This window comes from Hemiscyllium ocellatum, chromosome 15 (assembly GCF_020745735.1).
Source record: "Hemiscyllium ocellatum isolate sHemOce1 chromosome 15, sHemOce1.pat.X.cur, whole genome shotgun sequence".
NCBI classification, from domain to species: domain Eukaryota; kingdom Metazoa; phylum Chordata; class Chondrichthyes; order Orectolobiformes; family Hemiscylliidae; genus Hemiscyllium; species Hemiscyllium ocellatum.
The window spans coordinates 3420781-3438555 of record NC_083415.1 but is presented as its reverse complement, the minus strand read 5'-3'; the positions used below and the strand labels follow the sequence as shown (position 1 = coordinate 3438555).

The 17775-nt window shown below is 43.9% G+C and overlaps 1 protein-coding gene across 1 annotated transcript; it reads left to right on the top strand.

Moving 5' to 3' along the window:
- The first annotated feature begins 1646 nt into the window (after positions 1 to 1646).
- On the top strand, positions 1647 to 16502 carry LOC132822865 (tubulin beta-4 chain-like). The gene is made up of 4 exons (XM_060836243.1): positions 1647 to 1828; positions 5779 to 5887; positions 12455 to 12565; positions 13571 to 16502. Exons 1-4 carry the CDS (start codon positions 1772 to 1774, stop codon positions 14635 to 14637), a joined length of 1344 nt encoding a protein of 447 aa, XP_060692226.1. The 5' UTR covers positions 1647 to 1771; the 3' UTR covers positions 14638 to 16502.
- The last annotated feature ends 1273 nt before the right edge of the window (positions 16503 to 17775 follow it).

Genomic DNA, 17775 nt, shown 5'->3' with positions numbered 1-17775 from the left:
TGGAAGAGGGCCAGGACCTGCATGTCCTTGGTAGAGTGGGAAGGGGAGTTGAAATGTTCAGCCATGGGGCGGTGGGGTTGATTGGTGTGGGTGTCCTGCAGATGTCCCCCACTTTACCCCAGTTCCAACCTTCCAGCTCAGTACCATCCTCATGACCTGTCCTACCTGCCAATCTTCCTTCCCACCTATCCGCTCCACCCTCCTCTCCGACCTATCACATTTATCCCCACCTCCATCCACCTATTGCACTCTTAGCTACCTTTTACCCAGCCCACCCCCACCCCCTCCCATTTGTCTCTCCTCCCCGGTGGCTTCTAGCCTAATTCCTGATGAAGGGCTCCTGTTTCTCAGATGCTGCCTGACCAGCTGTGCTTTTCCAACACCACGCTAATCTTGACTCTGATCTCCAGCATTTGCAGTCCTCACTTTCCCCTTAGAAAAAACTACTCCATAGGTGACCATGTAACCATTGTCAATTGCCATTTTAAAAAAAACTCCATCTGATTCATTAATGTCTTTCATGGAAGGAATCTGCTGGTCTGGCCTATATGTGAGGTGCTACATTTTGGAAAAACAAATCAGAGCAGTATTATACACTTAATGGTAAAGTCCTGGCTAATGGTAAGTGTTGCTAAACAAAGAGACCTTGGAGTGCAGGTTCATAGTCCCTTGAAAATGCCGGCACAGGTAGATAGGATAATGAAGAAGACGTTTGGTATGCTTTCCTTTATTGGTCAGAGCATTGAGGAGGTCATGTTGCAGTTGTACAGGACATTGGTTGGGCCACCTTTGGAATATTGCGTGCAATTCTGGTCTCCTTCCTATCGGAAAGATGTGAAACTTGAAAGGGTTCAGAAAAAGATTTACAAGGATGTTGCCAGGTTTGGAGGATTTGAGCTATAGGGAGAGGCTGAACAGGCTGGGGCTGTTTTCCCTGGAACGTCAGAGGCTGAGGGGTGACCATATAGAGGTTTATAAAATCATGAGATAGGATAAAGAGACAAAGTCTTTTCCCTGGGTTTGAAGAGTCCAGAACTGGAGGGCATAGGTTTAGGGTGAGAGGGGAAAGATATGAGAGACCTAAGGGGCAACTTTTTCACAGAGAGGGTGGTACGTGTATGGAATGAGCTGCCAGAGGATATGGTGGAGGCTGGTACAATTTCAGCATTTAAAAGGTATCTGGATGGGTATATGAATAGGAAGGGTTTAGAGGGATATGGGCCGGGTGCTGGCAAATGGGACTAGATTAGATTAGGATATCAGATCGGCATGGGCGAGTTGGACCAAAGGGTCTATTTCCGTGCTGTACATCTTTATGACTCTATGTGCCCCACAGAAGCATGATTGTACTGCCCTTTGAAATGGCTCAGCGAGCCAAGGTCAGTTAGGGCTGGGCAATGAATGTTGGCCTTACCAGCAATGCGCACATCCCAAGTAGGAATAAACAAAAATATACTTTTGGGTTGTCAAGGTTTTAAAGTCCTGATTGTCTGTAACTTCCTCAACATCATTACAGTTTCTGAGCTGTGGCCTTCCTATCTCCCACCAAATGCTCAGGCTTATCTGCTGTAATATGTAGGAACTGGGTGGGCAAGAAATGACAAATGTGTTTCTCTGGTGTCGGCCACGCCTTGATAGCACTTGAGTGTTGACTGATGTAACAACTTTTCCTAAATGCGCATCAGGCAGCTGTTGCTGAGGATTTTAATTAGTAGCCAGGACTTTAATTAATCCACAATTTAAAAGGCTCCACCACCGGAAACTCTTCAGGATGCGAGAGATAGTGCACATCCAGATTGGGCAATGTGGTAACCAAATTGGGGCCAAGGTAAGTGAAGTTTGGATCTCAGCTTACTACATTGCTATCCTGAAGCTGCAGTTGGATGGCAATTAGCCTTCGTTGTGCGATCCTGTTTAGTGCTCCAGCTCTGACTCATGGGGGGGAGCACTCACTTCTTGAGTCAACATGGTTGTGTGTTCAAACCCACTCCAGTGACAAGACACAATCCGGGCGAACACTCGAATGCTACAATGTTGGTGGTGCTCTCCATTAGATCGAGAAATTAAACTAAGGCCATGATCAAATGCTAAACGAGTCCATAGCAGTCTTTGAAGAATGAAGACATTCTGTCCTCAGTTGAAGACAAATTAAATCCTCATTCTCACATTGTCAAGCATAGACTCAAAACAACACAACAACAAAACAATCCCATCGATGGTTCTGAGAGTTAGAGAGCTTGTTTAGTATAAGTTTATTGATAAAAGACCACGAGACAATCAAAGTGTTTTCCAGTAAATGGTATTTTTACTCAGAGAGATTTAATAGTTCTAATACTTGATGTTGTAAAGCAGAGGTAAATTAATTTCAAGGTAAATATTATAATGAATGCTTCTGTGTAGGATTTGAACATTAAATGACGCAGCCTTTTAAAGTGCAAATGTCCTGTGGGGTAGTCAATGTGAGTGTGGTGAGCAAATAGATAAGAGCAGATATGGTGTGGCCTTGGAGGCTTGTTTACAGATCCCTGTTCTGCTGCACCTCCCCTCAAGAGCACTGGGCTAACAAGAACTGGAGTCTGAGGTGAAAGTGGGAACAGCAACCAGCTCCTAATTGGATAAATCCACTGCTTGTTCTTTCCTGACCAATGGAGGCTCCAGGCGCCTTGCTCTGTGTCAACTAAATTAAGCCTTTCATGGTCCACTCTGTCAACTAGTCTGTTGATATTCACTGTTGATGAGCACTCACAATAAATGAACTATTATGTGAGAATATGAGAGTGGTTGTGTACATGTGTCAGCATATTATATATATCTATGTGCGTCTGTACATATATCCTTTTTCCAGCCATCGTCCCTAGTATTGAGGGACTGGTTACAATCGTTCAGCTGTGCTGGCCAGACCACACAGTCCACAGCTCTCTATTCTTAGTTTTGTCATGGCAAGTGGCTACCCGGAGAGCAGAGGAATCACTTCACGTGTGGCCTCAAAGCCTCTCTAATAAAATACAGTTCCCTCCACCAATCAACTCTTGGGGGAATCTTTAGCCCCAGACTGTCTAAACTGGAGAAGCAACACCCTGAAGGTGCCAATCGTTTTGATTATCTCTGACAGGACCAATTGGAGGCCAAGCACAAACAGCGGAAGGTGTGTGTAAACACCTGAGCATCCTCTTAAAGAGGATTTATTGCAGGGTGATGTGATTCAGCACTGGGCAGTTTAGTCAACTCACAAAATGATTAGAAGCAAGTCACGATAGTCAGGAGTAAATTGTATCATCAGAGTGAGGGAGACTTTGTCAGAGTGAGACTTAGGTAGACTGAGTAACTGAGAATTTGGGTCAATGTGGGAATTTGAGATTCCAAGAATTAAATATTCATGAGTGAGAAATGAGCAGGAATGGTCATAAGGCATGGATCAAAGGGCGTACTGTACAGAGAGCAATGATGGTGAGGGGAAAGGCTGATTGGTGAGTAGGCTTGGTCAGTATTTCCATTCTTAAACCCAAGCCTAAACCTTAAATTTCTCTTTAAAGTCTATATAGAGTCATAGAGATGTACAGCACGGAAACAAACTCTTCGGTCCAACTCGTCCATGCCAACCAGATATCCCAACCCAATCTAGTTCCAGCTGCAGGACCTGGCCCATATCCCTCCAAACACTTCCTATTCATGTACCAATTCAGATGCATTTTAAATGTTGCAATTGTACCAGCCTCTACCACTTCCCCTGGCAACTTATTCGGAGGTACTCTTTTCTCTCAGAAATAGCTTATTGCGTTTTCAGAGTAAGTCCATACTTATTCTAAGTGTGAGGAATAGATTTCCAGAAGTCTTTTGTAGTCTTTAGGAAGGAAAGTGACTGTGACCACAATCAGAGTGGGCAGCGAAGGTGAGGGTGGGACCTGCATAACACATTGATGTAAGGCCCTTTATTCACAGACTCAGTCATTGTACAGGACACAGACTTGCAGGCCCCTCACCCCTCCTAACCCATATCCCACTTAACCTTTCCTTTTCATGCACATTTAAACATTGTAATTGGACCTACATCCACCACTTCCTCACTCCACACGCAAGCCACCCTCTGTGTAAAAAAAGTTGTCCCTCATGTATTTTTAAATCTCTCTTCCCTCACCTTAAAAATGTGTCCCCTAGTCTTGAAATCTCCCATCCTAGGGAAATGACAACTCTATCTATACCCCTCATTATTTAAAAAATTTGTATAAAGTCGGCCTCTCAATCTCCTACGCTGCAGTGAAACAAGTTCCTGCCCATCCAGCCTTACTTTCTAACTCAAACCTTCCATACCCAGCAACATCCTGGTAAATTTCTTCGAAATGCTGAGGGTCTTCTTACCTGAAGCAATGATGTGGAGGTGCCAGTGTTGCACTGGGGTGGACAAAGAAATCACTAGACATCAGGTTACTTCACCTAATGAAGGAGCAGTGCTTCGAAAGCTTGTGATTTCAAATAAACCTGTTGGACTATAACTTGGTGTCGTGTAACTTCTGACTTGGCCAGAAGCAAGTGAACCCTCCTTGGAGTGAATTCCCAGGGGTTGGAGGGAGATGGGCAGAGTGGAGGGCCCAGGCACCTGTGGAGTATCCTGACAGGAGGCTCTGTGGGACTTGACTTGGTGCCTAGTGGCCTTGTGATGAAAGAGTGCCTGGATTGTTTGCCAGGTTCCCCAACACCCTGTTGCCTTGTTTTTGGTGCTGTGCACAAGTAGCTGGCACAGTGGAATACAGGGATGTGTACCTCTTCAGCAGACCCTGAGGGGGGCAGTTGGCCTGGCTCTCCATGACAGGTGCAACTGCCCATGGAGGCTGACACACAGTTGCATGACTCACCGCATTGCTGCACCTTCTGGGTAATGAGGGCTTTTACTTGCCATGTTCCTGTCTGCAGCTCCTGTTCTCCCTGTGCATGTGGATGAAGTGTCTGTTTGCTGATACCACAGGCTCTTCTCCTGCCTGTGCCTGAGTAGGTGTTTGGCCTCAGTCAGTATCTTCAGCTGTTCCTTCCTCAGCCATCTGTGGAGTTTTCACAGTGAGGTGCAGCACTCCTCAGGTCTACAACCTCTACCTCCTAGAAGGACAACAGCCGTACATTATGTGGAATTTGCTTCCAGCAGGTTATCATTACCTGATGAGGCAATGCTTATGTTATCCTTTATAATGTAAGGACCTAGGTGTGGATAAAGTGCTATGGAAGGATCCAACAAATGTTTATTGTAGCTGGCTATTATTAACAATTATTACACACAGACACATAAGTGTCTGCGTTAGTCTGAAGCAGAAGAGCATTCTTCAAATGACTGAAGTAAAATGGAGTCGGCAATCTTTGTCCCCCTAGGTCAGATACTGTGTCATGAGCATGTATCTTAAAGGTACACAGCAGCAAGTGTGCAAGAACACCATCACGTGCACATTTCCCTCCAAGTCATGCACTATGCTGAATTTGAACTAAGACACTGGAATTCCCTCCCCAACATCACCATGGGAACATTTGACCAAACAAGAAACGGTTCAAGAAATCCCACCACCACAGGGCATTTAGGGGTAGCGAATAAATGTTAACTGACAAATTATTGTAATAAAATTGTGGATGAGTCTAGCATTTGATTCCAGTTTTCCCACCCCATAAGCCCACCCCCAAAGGCCCCAGATCTGATTATCCAGTGACTCCAGCCCTTTTTTAAGTGTGAGCATCACTTATGATGTTGCTATGTACCTGGCTGCCTTTTATGTGACTAATCATTTTTTTCTGTCTTGATAGTTCTGGGAAGTTATTGGTGAAGAACATGGAATTGATCCCAAAGGGAATTACATTGGAAACTCGGACCTCCAACTTGAGAGGATCAATGTGTATTTTAATGAGGCACACGGTAAGAAAGTCCATTTTAAAAACTATTGTTTTCATTTGCAGCACGTGTTGTTAAATTCCGTTTGTAGAAAACTAGAAAAGTCTGTAGACCTTCAAAACACATGGTTTGCATCCATCAGCCAATATAGAACACCACATCTGACAATCAACAAGAAATTCCTAGATTAGAGTTAACTTTCTATCCTTAAAGAGAGTGGTCTGGAATTTTATTGATAATAGATAAAGCTTAAGTCAATTTTCTCTGTTGATTTGCATAAATCTCAAATCTCAGTGGTGATAATAACTAAGCTATCCACAAATGGGGAGGTGCTATGGTGCAGTAATAATATCCCTTCCTTGGGAACTCTGAGTTTGAATCCAATGTTGGCTATGGAAGGTGCTTTTATAATGTGGACAAAGAGATTGGATATCAGCCTGTGGGTCCTTTTGATATGTCTGACGCAGGCAGTTAAGAGTGGGAGAGTCTCCTGGATGGTCATCCTCCAGAAGGCAACAGTAAACCACTTGCCCTGTAAATGTGGACCAACTCAATGGAAATCCATGGGTCAATCCTCAGAAATGAGGATCAGGGAAATAGCAGAGAGACCCACAAATGAAACAACAAAACTAGGAGCAGCCCTATCGAAACCTTCACCTCACAACAAAATAACAAAATATGTGGGTGTAAATCAGACTGTTTTACTGGCTCCTGGGTCTGATCACCAGAGTTTCCAAGAGGCTGAAGTCCTGAGAATGTTAGGGAGCAGGTAGCACTAGGGACAAGGACAGTCAGAAGCACTATTGATGCAAAGTTCAAAATGATGAGATGTGTTAAGGTTTGAAATATTATTGATGAGATGTTTCATTGAGCAGTTAGAAACACTGTTACATAATATACAGTCAATGGAAAATATCATCAACAGGAATTATAACCAACGATATAAATATTAATACAAACTACAATTAATAAAAGATTCTGTTGGTGGGGGCTTTGATCAGTGGAAGTACAGATTATGAAGTCAGTGGCTGTGAGAAATACCGTCAATAAAATCAATATCAATGAAACAAGTGCCCGAGACTCTGATGGTCAGATAGAGATATAAAATCGAGTGGACCTATTCCAAACAAAAATACAAGGATGGTATTTCTGACAGGTAAAATTGTTGTATTACATTTTTTAATAGTCAATAGTCGTCCTATACTGTGTTATTATTAATCAGCTGTTACCTGTTTATTGTTTTATCTGAGAAAAACAGCAAACAGAGCAATATTATGCAATACCCATGATGGGAAAACTATAGAGGGATCTTTAGTATATATCCAAGCCTATGCTGCCCCTCTCCTGAGAGTGCTTGGGGAGGACAAAGTAAAGGAAGCTTTACTCTGTTTCTAACTTCATATTGTATCTGACCTGGGAGTATTTGATGGGGACAATGTGGATGGAGCTTTACTCTGTATCTAATGGCATGCTATGCCTGTCCTGGGAGTATTTGATGGGGCAGTATGGAGGGAGCTTTAATCTCTCTAATCCTGTGCTGTACCCAGCATAGCTGAAAATGTGTTGCTGGAAAAGCGCAGCAGGTCAGGCAGCATCCAAGGATCAGGAGATTCGACGTTTCGGGCATACGCCCTTCATCAGGAATGAGGAAAGTGTGTCCAGCAGGCTAAGATAAAAGGTAGGGAGGAGGGACTTGGGGGAGGGGCGATGGATATGTGATAGGTGGAAGGAGGTCAAGGTGAGGGTGATAGGCCGGAGTGGGGTGGGGCGGGGCGGAGAGGTCAGGAAGAAGCTTGCAGGTTAGGAGGGCGGTGCTGAGTTCGAGGTTTGGGACTGAGACAAGGTGGGGGGAGGGGAAATGAGGAAACTGGAGAAATCTGAGTTCATCCCTTGTGGTTGGAGGGTTCCCAGGCGGAAGATGAGGCGCTCTTCCTCCAACCGTCGTGTTGTTATGGTTTGGCGATGGAGGAGTCCAAGGACCTGCATGTCCTTGGTGGAGTGGGAGGGGGAGTTAAAGTGTTGAGCCACGGGGTGGTTGGGTTGGTTGGTCCGGGTTTCCCAGAGGTGTTCTCTGAAACGTTCCGCAAGTAGGAGGCCTGTACCCAGCATAGTCATACAGCATGGAAACAGATCCTTTTGCTCCAACCCATCCACACCAACCATGTTCCCAAAGTAAACTAGTCCCACCTGTCTGAGTTTGGCCCATAGCCCTCCAAACCCTTGTTATTCATGAACTTGTCCAAATGTCGTTTAAATGTTGTCATTGTACCTGCATCCACCACTTCCTCTAGCAGTTATTCCACACATGAACCACTCTCTGTACAAAATGTTGCCCCTCATGTTCTATTTAAATCTTTCTCCTCTCACCTTAAAAGTACACCTCCCTTGCCATGAACTCCCCCACCCCAGTGAAAAGACCCCTCACATTTACTTTATCCATGCCCCTCATGATTTTATAAACTTCAATAAAGCTGGGAATGTCAAAGGGGACAGTGAAGAGAGAACTTTACTCTGTATACAAACCTCATGCTCTACTTATCCTGAAAGTGTTTGATGGGGACAATGTCGAGAGAGTTTTATTCAGTATTTCACGATTGTATAATGATAACATTATATATTATAATAGAAGACTATTCTGACTTTTTCAAATAAGCACAGCCACTTACAAGTAGTGACATAATTCTCACTATTGACTCACGATTGTCAGAGTGGCTGACAGGCAGATTAATTATTATAAAATCACTGAGGGGCATAGGTAGATTGAAGAGCCAAGGTTTTTTTCCCTGCGTAGTGGAATTCAAAACTAGAGGGCATAGATTTAAAGTGAGAGTGGAAAGATTTAAAAGGGACCTGTGAATTAACTTTTTCACACAGAGGATGTATGGATTGAGCTGCCAGAGGAAGTGCTCGAGGAGAGTACAATTACAACATGGGCAGGCACATGGGATAGGAAAGGTTTAGAGAGATATGGGCTAAATGCAGGTAAATGCGACTAGTTCAGTTAAGAAACCTGGTCAGCATGGACAGGTTGGATCAAGGGGTCTATTTCTGTGCTGTATGACTTAGTTCCCCTGAAACAATTTGACTATGGAAAGTACCCCAGCTGCTGCAAGCACAGAAGGAAACATTTAAAATTGAATTAACCCCTGGATTAACACTACTTGTCCTTTGAAGAGTGTGTGAGAAAAAGAAACCAAGACTGGAAGAATACCACTGAGAGCACTGCGGATGCTGTAAATCAGAGGTACAAATCAAAATTGCTGGAAAAGCTCAGTAGGTCTGGCAGCAGCTATGGAAAGAAATCAGAAGTGGTCCTTCCTCAGAACTCTGATTTTTCTCCATAGCTGCTGCCAGACCTGCTGAGCTTTCCCAGCAATTTCGGTAATCGACTTTGACCTGTGAATCATTCTTTCATCAATGTTAAACACAGCAGCCATTCAAAGTTTTGATCTGTAAATGTCTCCAGGGAACATTATTTTAAAGCAGAATTCAGTAAGTTCTGAGAAAACATCCTCAGGGAGTCAGAGAGTTACTAGCTAAAAGGAGGTCAAGGAAAAGGACTTATAGAAATCATTTTCAGTTTTGCTGAAAGAGTCCAAGCACTCCTTAACTGGAATCCAAGTACCTTTACTAGAGAACAAGTGAGGAGAAGAAACCTCTCTCCCTTTTCAAAGCTTCTTCTAATAATATGGGAAATCATGTCTGACAAAATTGACAGAGTCTTTTGAAGAGATGACCAAGAAAATAGATGAAGGTAGAGTGTTAGACGTTGTCTACATGAACTTTAGCAAGGCTTTAGACAAGGTTCTGCATGGTAGACTGTTTAGTAAGTTAGATCATATGGGATCCAGGGAGACCAAGCCAATTGGATACAAAATTGGCTTGATGGTAGGGTAGTGGTAGAGAGTTGTTATTCAGACTGAAGGTCTGTGACCAGCAGTATGCTGCAAGGATCGGTGTTGGATCCACTGTTGTTCAACATTTATATAAACAATTTGGATGAGAATATAGGAGGTATTGTTAATAAGTTTGAGGATGACAACAAAATTGGTGGTATAATGGACAGTGACGAATGTTATCTAAGATTATAACAGGATCTTGATCAGCTGGGCCAGTGAACTGAGGAATGGCAGACAGAGTTTAATTTAGATAAATGCAGATGTTGCATTTAGTAAGACAAACCAGGGTAGGACTTCTGCAGATAATAGTAGGGGAATGTTGTCAAACAGAGAGACCTAGGAATGCAGGTACATAGTTCCTTGAAAGTGGCATCACAGGTAGACACAGGGTAGTGAAAAAGGTGTTTGGTACACTTGCCTTCATCAGTCAGAATACTGAGCTGAGGAGTTGGGATACCATGGTATGCTGTATAAGACATTGGTAAGACCACATTTGGAGCACTGAATACAATTCTTATCACTCTGCTATAGGAAGGATGTGATTAAACTGGAAAGGATGCAGAAAAGGTTTTCAAAGGATGCTCTGGAAATTGGATTTAAGTTATAGGAAAGGCTGGGAAGCTGGGACCTTTTTTCTCTGCAGTGTAAGAGTCTGAGTGGTGATCTTATAGAGATTTATTAAATCATGAGGGGTGTAGATAAGGTGAATAGCCAAAGTTTTTTCCCTAGATAGGGGAATCCAAAACTAGGGGCATAGGTTTAAGGTGAGAAGGTACCTGAGGGGCAACGTTTTCCTACAGAGGGTGGTGCGAGTATGGAAAGAGCTGCCAGAGGAAGTGGTAGAGGCTGGTACCTCATTTGCCAACATTTAAAAGACATTTGGACAGATACATGGATAGGAAAGGTTGAGAGGGATATGGGCCAAATGCAGGCAAATGAGACTAATTCAGTTGAGGAAACCTGGTCAGCATGGATGGGTTGGGCCAAAGGGCATGACTCTATGATTCTATTGAGTGCCCCTAAAACTATTTGACTGTGGGAGCCATCACAGCTGTAGAATCTGACTTCATGTTTTGAACCTCCTCACCTCAGAACGTTCAAGTGAGTAATAGGCCTGCAGTTATAGCTGACTGATTTTATTCTTATTTTTGTCAATATTCTTTGTGTGCATCTATTTTTAACCTTTGTGCCTGCATCTTATCAAACAAGTATTATTTTCTTAATTAGCAATAGTTTTGTAATAAACTAACCTTTGATCTTGCTGCTGGTTCTCTATACATTAGAACACATACAAACTTAGAATGGGGTTAAGCCATAGAGTCATAGAGATGTACAGCATGGAAACAGACCCTTCGGTCCAACCTGTCCATGCTGACCAGATATCTCAACCCAATCTAGTCCCACCTGCCAGCACCCGGCCCATATCCCTCCAAACCCTTCCTATTCATATACCCTTCCAAATGCCTCTTAAATAATCTAAATTCAACTAATTTAATCTAATCTAAATTCAATCAATTTGTAAATATAAACATCTGGAATTGTTAGGCCTGATTTTCCACTTTCCTGTACGATATAAAACTTTATAAATCTGTCCCAAGGGAAAGTCCTCAAGTGTCTATAAAATTCAAATTCAAACAAAAAAAAAGGGTGGCACAGTGGTTAGCACTGCTGCCTCACAGCGTCAGAGACCTGGGTTCAATTCCCGCCTCAGGCAACTGTCTGTGTGGAGTTTACACGTTCTCCCCATGTCTGTATGGGTTTCCTCCGGGTGCTCCGGTTTCCTCCCACAGTCCAAAGATGTGCAGGTCAGGTGAATTGGCCATGCGAAATTGCCTGTAATAATAGGTGAAGGGCTAAATGTAGGGGTCTGGGTGGTTTGCTGTTCGGAGGGTCGGTGTGGGCTCATTGGGCCGAAGGGCATGTTTCCACACTGTAAGTAATCTAATCTAATCTAAATGTTGCAATTGTACCCGCCTCCACTACTTCCTCTGGCAGCTTATCCCATACATGTGCCACCCTCTGTGTGAAAAAGTTGCCCCTTAGGTCTCTTTTATATCTTTCCCCTGTCACCCTAAACCTCTGCCCTCTAGTTCTGGAGTCCCCGACCCCAAGGAAAAGGCTTTGTCTATTTACCCAAACCATGCCCCTCATAATTTTGTAAACCTCTATCAGGTCACCCCTCAGCCTCTGACGCTCCAGGAAAAACAGCCCCAGTCTGCTCAGCCTCTCCCCATAGCTCAAATCCTCCAACCCTGGCAACATCCCTGTAAATCTTTTCTGAACCCTTTCAGGTTTCATAACATAGGAAGAAGACCAGAATTGCATACAATATTCCAACAGTGGCCTAACCAATGTCCTGTACAACCGCAATATGACCTCCCAACACCTAAACTCAGTACTCTGACCAATAAAGGAAAGCATACCAAATGCCTTCTTCACTATCCAATCTACCTGCGACTCCACTTTCAAGGAGCTATGAACCTGTAAATGAGTATTTCACAGGTCACATTGAAGACATACCTGGTGTGGTCACAATGCTGTATCAATTCAATGCTGCACCTGCCCCAAATATAGCTACAGCAAATGCCGGAAATAGATGCATTAAATTCTACAGTGTTAATATCATCTCCTTGAGGAACTTCTAAAAACATTTTAAGATATGTTTTGATAAATCAGATCTTCTATCCTTCAGATAACAAGTACGTTCCCAGGGCAATCCTGGTGGACCTGGAACCTGGAACAATGGACAGTGTCCGAGGCAGCCATATTGGTCACATGTTCAGACCAGACAACTTCATTTATGGTAAGGTGTAATCCTATAAAGGACAAGTTAAAGGAAGGCTGTAACCAATGCACTTTCTCCGCACCATGAAGTCTCACACAATATACAACTGTAATTCTTTTCAGCTATTGATGAACATTTCTGATGCTCCATTTAGGATATTATACGGTGAGTTCAGAAACAAAGATAGCAGCAGAGAATATGGGTACTGTGTGCCAGACTGTTACGTAATGAAAATAAAAACCAAAAGAACTGAAGATGCTGTATATCAAAAACAAAAACAGAAATTGCTGGACAAGCTCAGTAGGTCTGGCAGCATCTGTGGAAAGTAATCAGTTACCATTTCGGGTTAACGTTAACTGAGTTCTAAAGAAGGGTCACTCGATTCAAAATGTTAACTCTGATTTCTCTCCACAGACGCTGACAGACCTGTCACATTTTTCGAGCAATTTATGTTTTTGTTTCTTATGTAATGGACACTGGCATCAATGTATTACACAGTAAGCGCTGCAAGTTGTACCTAGCAGCGCACGAGTGCCACACTCTAAACAATTTGTATTGGACAAAACCAAAAGTCACACGACACAAGGTTATAGTCCAAGACTTCCATTTAAAAATACAAGCTTTTGGAACGCGGAGGGCTGCCTCTATGTCAAGTAAATTGCTCTGAGAGCTTGTGATTTGAAATAAACCTGTTGGACTATAAACTGGCGTTGTGTGATTTTGATTTCGTCTACCCTAGTCCAACATTGGCCTCTCCACGTCACAGTTGCACTGGATGTTGGAGTTGTACCATTGATCACTGGGTGTCGGAGTTGTACCATTGATCACTGGGTGTCGGAGTTGTACCATTGATCACTGGATGTCGGAGTTGTACCATTGATCACTGGGTGTCAGAATTGATTTGGACAATCCTTGAGGAAAGTCCAAGCACAATTCATTGCCGTATCTCTTCTTTAAAAGTCTGAGAAAAGGTTATCCTAACTGCCTCATTCTCTAAAACAATCTGCTCCCATCTGGCTGCAGGTAATTCGGGTGCTGGAAACAACTGGGCTAAAGGTCACTATACTGAGGGCGCCGAGCTGGTCGAGAATGTCCTGGACATCATGAGGAATGAGTGTGAGAGCTGTGACTGTTTACAAGGCTTTCAGATCACCCACTCGCTGGGAGGAGGAACAGGCTCAGGCATGGGTACGCTCATCATGAACAAAATCCGAGAGGAGTATCCTGACAGAATTATGAACAGCTTCAGCATTGTACCTTCACCAAAGGTTTCGGACACGGTGGTCGAACCGTACAATGCCACCTTGTCCATTCACCAACTGATCGAGAACACAGATTCCACCTTCTGCATTGACAATGAGGCTTTGTATGACATTTGCTTTAGAACATTGAAGTTGGCCACACCAACCTACGGAGACCTGAACCATCTTGTTTCAATGACAATGAGTGGTGTCACCACCTCCCTGCGTTTCCCTGGTCAACTCAATGCAGACCTGAGGAAGCTGGCGGTCAACATGGTGCCATTTCCCCGCCTGCATTTCTTCATGCCCGGCTTCGCTCCTCTGACATCCCGCAGCAGTCAGCAGTACCGCTCACTGACAGTGCCAGAGCTCACCCAGCAGATGTTTGATGCCAGGAACATGATGGCAGCCTGTGACCCTCGCCACGGCAAATACATGACAGTGGCAACAATCTTCAGAGGTAGGATGTCTACTAAAGAGGTGGATGAGCAGATGTTAGCCATCCAAGCCAAGAACAGCACCTACTTTGTGGAGTGGATTCCCAACAACGTCAAGGTGGCTGTGTGTGACGTTCCACCACGGGGCCTTAAAATGTCATCCACCTTCATAGGGAACAACACTGCGATCCAGGAGCTCTTCAAGCGCATCTCAGAGCAGTTTTCAGCCATGTTCCACAGGAAAGCCTTTCTGCACTGGTACACAGGAGAAGGCATGGATGAGATGGAGTTCACAGAAGCAGAATGTAACACCAATGATTTGGTGTCCGAATACCAACAATACCAAGATGCTACTGCAGACCTTGAAGTGGAAGAGTATGAGGTGGAAGAAGAAGCTGAACCGACTAAATAATTAAAAGAAAGGGCCATTTAAAGAGACTACACAATTGGACTAACCAAGAGTTTGATATTAGGGGCAACATAACTGTGAAACTAATACTCAAGTAATAAATGGAACCCACCCAGTGATCTCCAGCTAAACATCGATCTTATTGAAATTGGACACACTAGACAGAAACCTCAGTGGATAGGAAATCTGTGACTGAATTCTTAAAACTGGAAACCCTTCGGACTTCAGTTTCAAGATTTTTGCCAATATATCTTATCTATCTTTATGAAGTGAATTTGGAACATCACTTGATACATTTGGAGGTTTGGACATTTAGCTTATCCCATGCATGATTTATTCAGTGAGGCAAAAAAATTGGAATTTGACTCAGTAAGCAAATAATGAATTTATTATTGGACCTTAGGATATTTTGAAGGATTGGAGACAGGTGTGTTTAAGCGTTAATGTTGTGAATTATTTAATCAACTGTCCGTATGAAACAGATATTTCACATTTCCAATAGCAAGAGGTAGTCAAAACATTACACAGCAACTGGAGAATGAAACTATGGAGGGTATAACAATTAATCAGGTTCAGAAAAAGATTTTATCTTTATTTAGCGAATGAAATAAGACAAATTAAGAACAAAACAGTATTTAATTAATTATATCATTTTTTGAGAAAACCAGCACGGTGGCTCAGTGGTTGCCTCACAGCACTAGGGTTCCAGGTTCGATTCCAGCCTCGGGCGACTATCTGTGTGGAGTTTGCACGTTCTCCCTGTGTCTGTGTGGGTTTCCTCCGGGTGCTCCAGTTTCCTCCCACAGTCCAAAGATGTGCGGGTCAGGTGGATTGGCCATACTAAATTGTCCATAGTGTTAGGTGCATTAGTCAGAGGGAAATGGGTCTGGATGGGTTACTCTTTGGAGGGTCAGTATGGACCGGTTGGGCCGAAGGGCCTGTTTCCACACGGTAGGGAATCTAATCATAATCTAATCTAATCAAATTCAATTGACCACCAACATCCTGGGTGCCACCATTGACTAAAACCTGAACTGGATCAGTTATATACATACATTGGCTAAAAGAACAGGGGTGAAAGGACTTCGGGGTCCCAGGATTGTGGAGGATGAGGGTAAGTCACTTGTGGTGAGGGGGCAGTTTCCGGGATTGGGAGTGCAAGGAGAAGAGCAGAAAGTCTCAGAGGTAAGGGTAGAGCTGGGTGTCAGCAGGAACAGCCTCTGTCCTATGTCTAATCCCTCAATCAGGCACCACTTGCCTATGATCAAGCAACAATCCCATACCTTCCTGGTTGGCAAATCGCTTGTACAGGTTGGCCAGCTGGGCACTCTGCATGGCAATATACCACAGGCAAATCAGTACTGAGGAACGTTAGTTATTCAAATTTCAGATTATCCAAAGAAGATCTCAAGGTCCCGATAGAAATATTACATCAAAGAGGTGTTTCCAACACTGATCGTGTCTTTTGTTTACAATGATTAAAAATGAACTCAGCTTCCTGAAATGGTGCTGAGAACAGTCCTGATCATCAATGGGAGCCCAGGCACTGTCTCCAAATGACTGACTGCATGCCCTCTCTCTCTGACCCACATTTTCCCTGGAGTTCTACATGGGGATGTACCCTAAACCCCCCGTCCCCAAGATAATCTCTCCAACATTGTCCTGTACAGGGCAAAAGTGGAACCTGTCAAAACGTTGCAGTAAAAATTTGTGTGTGTGGCTGTGTGTGTTTGCTATTTTGAGACTCACCTCCCCCCCCACCCCACCCCTCAAGGCAGCAGCAGTCTTGGTATTGGTGTCCAGTCTGGCTGCCCCCCAGGGGGAGGGTGGGGGGGTGGGGGTAGAGGGGAGCAGAGTGGATGGGGGCAGAGGGTGTGGGTGGGTTTGGATCGGTGGGCGGGAGTGGGGGCAGGGCAGACTGGAGCCAGGGGCTTGTGTGTGGTGTGCTGCTGCCTCGTCTCCTGAACAGGGAGCAGACCTAGCAAGTGCTCGCTGTGTCAATCCCATTGAATTGATTGGAGGGAATGGTGGGGGGAGGCTTCAGCAATGCTGCAGGTCCCTTACGCACAAGTGTGTCTCTGCTCTGAAACAAATGCTGAGACAGAGAGAGGGCGCAAGGCAGGCAGAGCGAGGAGAAAGGAAACTTCAGAAAACTCCAAGCCCCAGACAAACGGCATTGAATCAATTAACCGAATAATCAATTAACCGAATAATCAATTGTCCAAACAAAAAACTGCCCACCCATTTTGTTCGGACAATCGAGTTTCCTTTGTACATTCCTTTGACAATGGACTTTAAGTGGTGGCAGGTGAGAATGTTGACAATTCAAGTGAAGCGGGAAGGTGACGAGGTTTGGGTATGCCACTCTCCTTCATTAGGTCTCCTTCCCAACTCCAGAAGCAAGAGCTTCAGTCCTTCATCTTTTCAAAACTGACCAACAGTAACAATGAGAGAATTGCACAGTAACATCTGTGTTGCTGCAGCAAAATCAACATTTCCAGGAGACGGTTGTGGAAGCATGAGATGGAATAACTTCTCAGGTGACAGAATTCCTGAAACACTGCTCCCAAAGCAGAGCACTCCAGAATGGGAGTTCACCTCTGCGACTGGGACATGTTTGGAGTTAGTAAGTCTAACAAAACACATCTACCCAAATTTCCACACCATCACTCCCCTGCCCAGCACATCAAGTTCTGAACTCTAATCAATGTGTAGATTTTCACACAGAAAACAGTGTAAATGTTAACATTTTCTACTGACTTGGGAGAGCTTGTGGCTAGATTAGACAGGTTTATTTAGTAAATCATATCAAAGGGGAATGTTTTGTTGTGAAATTATAATTCTTCCAACACTATATTAAGGTATAGTGAGAGAGTGAGAGATGTACAGCACAGAAACAGACCCTTCAGTCCAACTCGTCCATGCTGACCAAATATCTAGTCCCTTTTGCAAGCACTTGGCCCATATCCCTCAATACTTCCTATTCATATACCCATCCAGATGCCTTTTAAATGTTACAATTATACCAACCTCCACCACTTCCTCTGGCAGCTCCTTCCATACACACAGCACCCTCTGCATGAAAAAGTTGCCCCTTAGGATCCTTCTAAATTTTTCCGTCCTCACCCTAAACCTCAAGTT

Coding starts and splice junctions, on each gene's coding strand:
- LOC132822865 (XM_060836243.1), top strand. CDS start 1,772: ATGCGAGAGATAGTGCACATCCAGATTGGGCAATGTGGTAACCAAATT. Junction 5,888..12,454: donor GTATTTTAATGAGGCACACG/GTAAGAAAGTCC, acceptor TCTATCCTTCAG/ATAACAAGTACGTTCCCAGG. Junction 12,566..13,570: donor ACCAGACAACTTCATTTATG/GTAAGGTGTAAT, acceptor ATCTGGCTGCAG/GTAATTCGGGTGCTGGAAAC.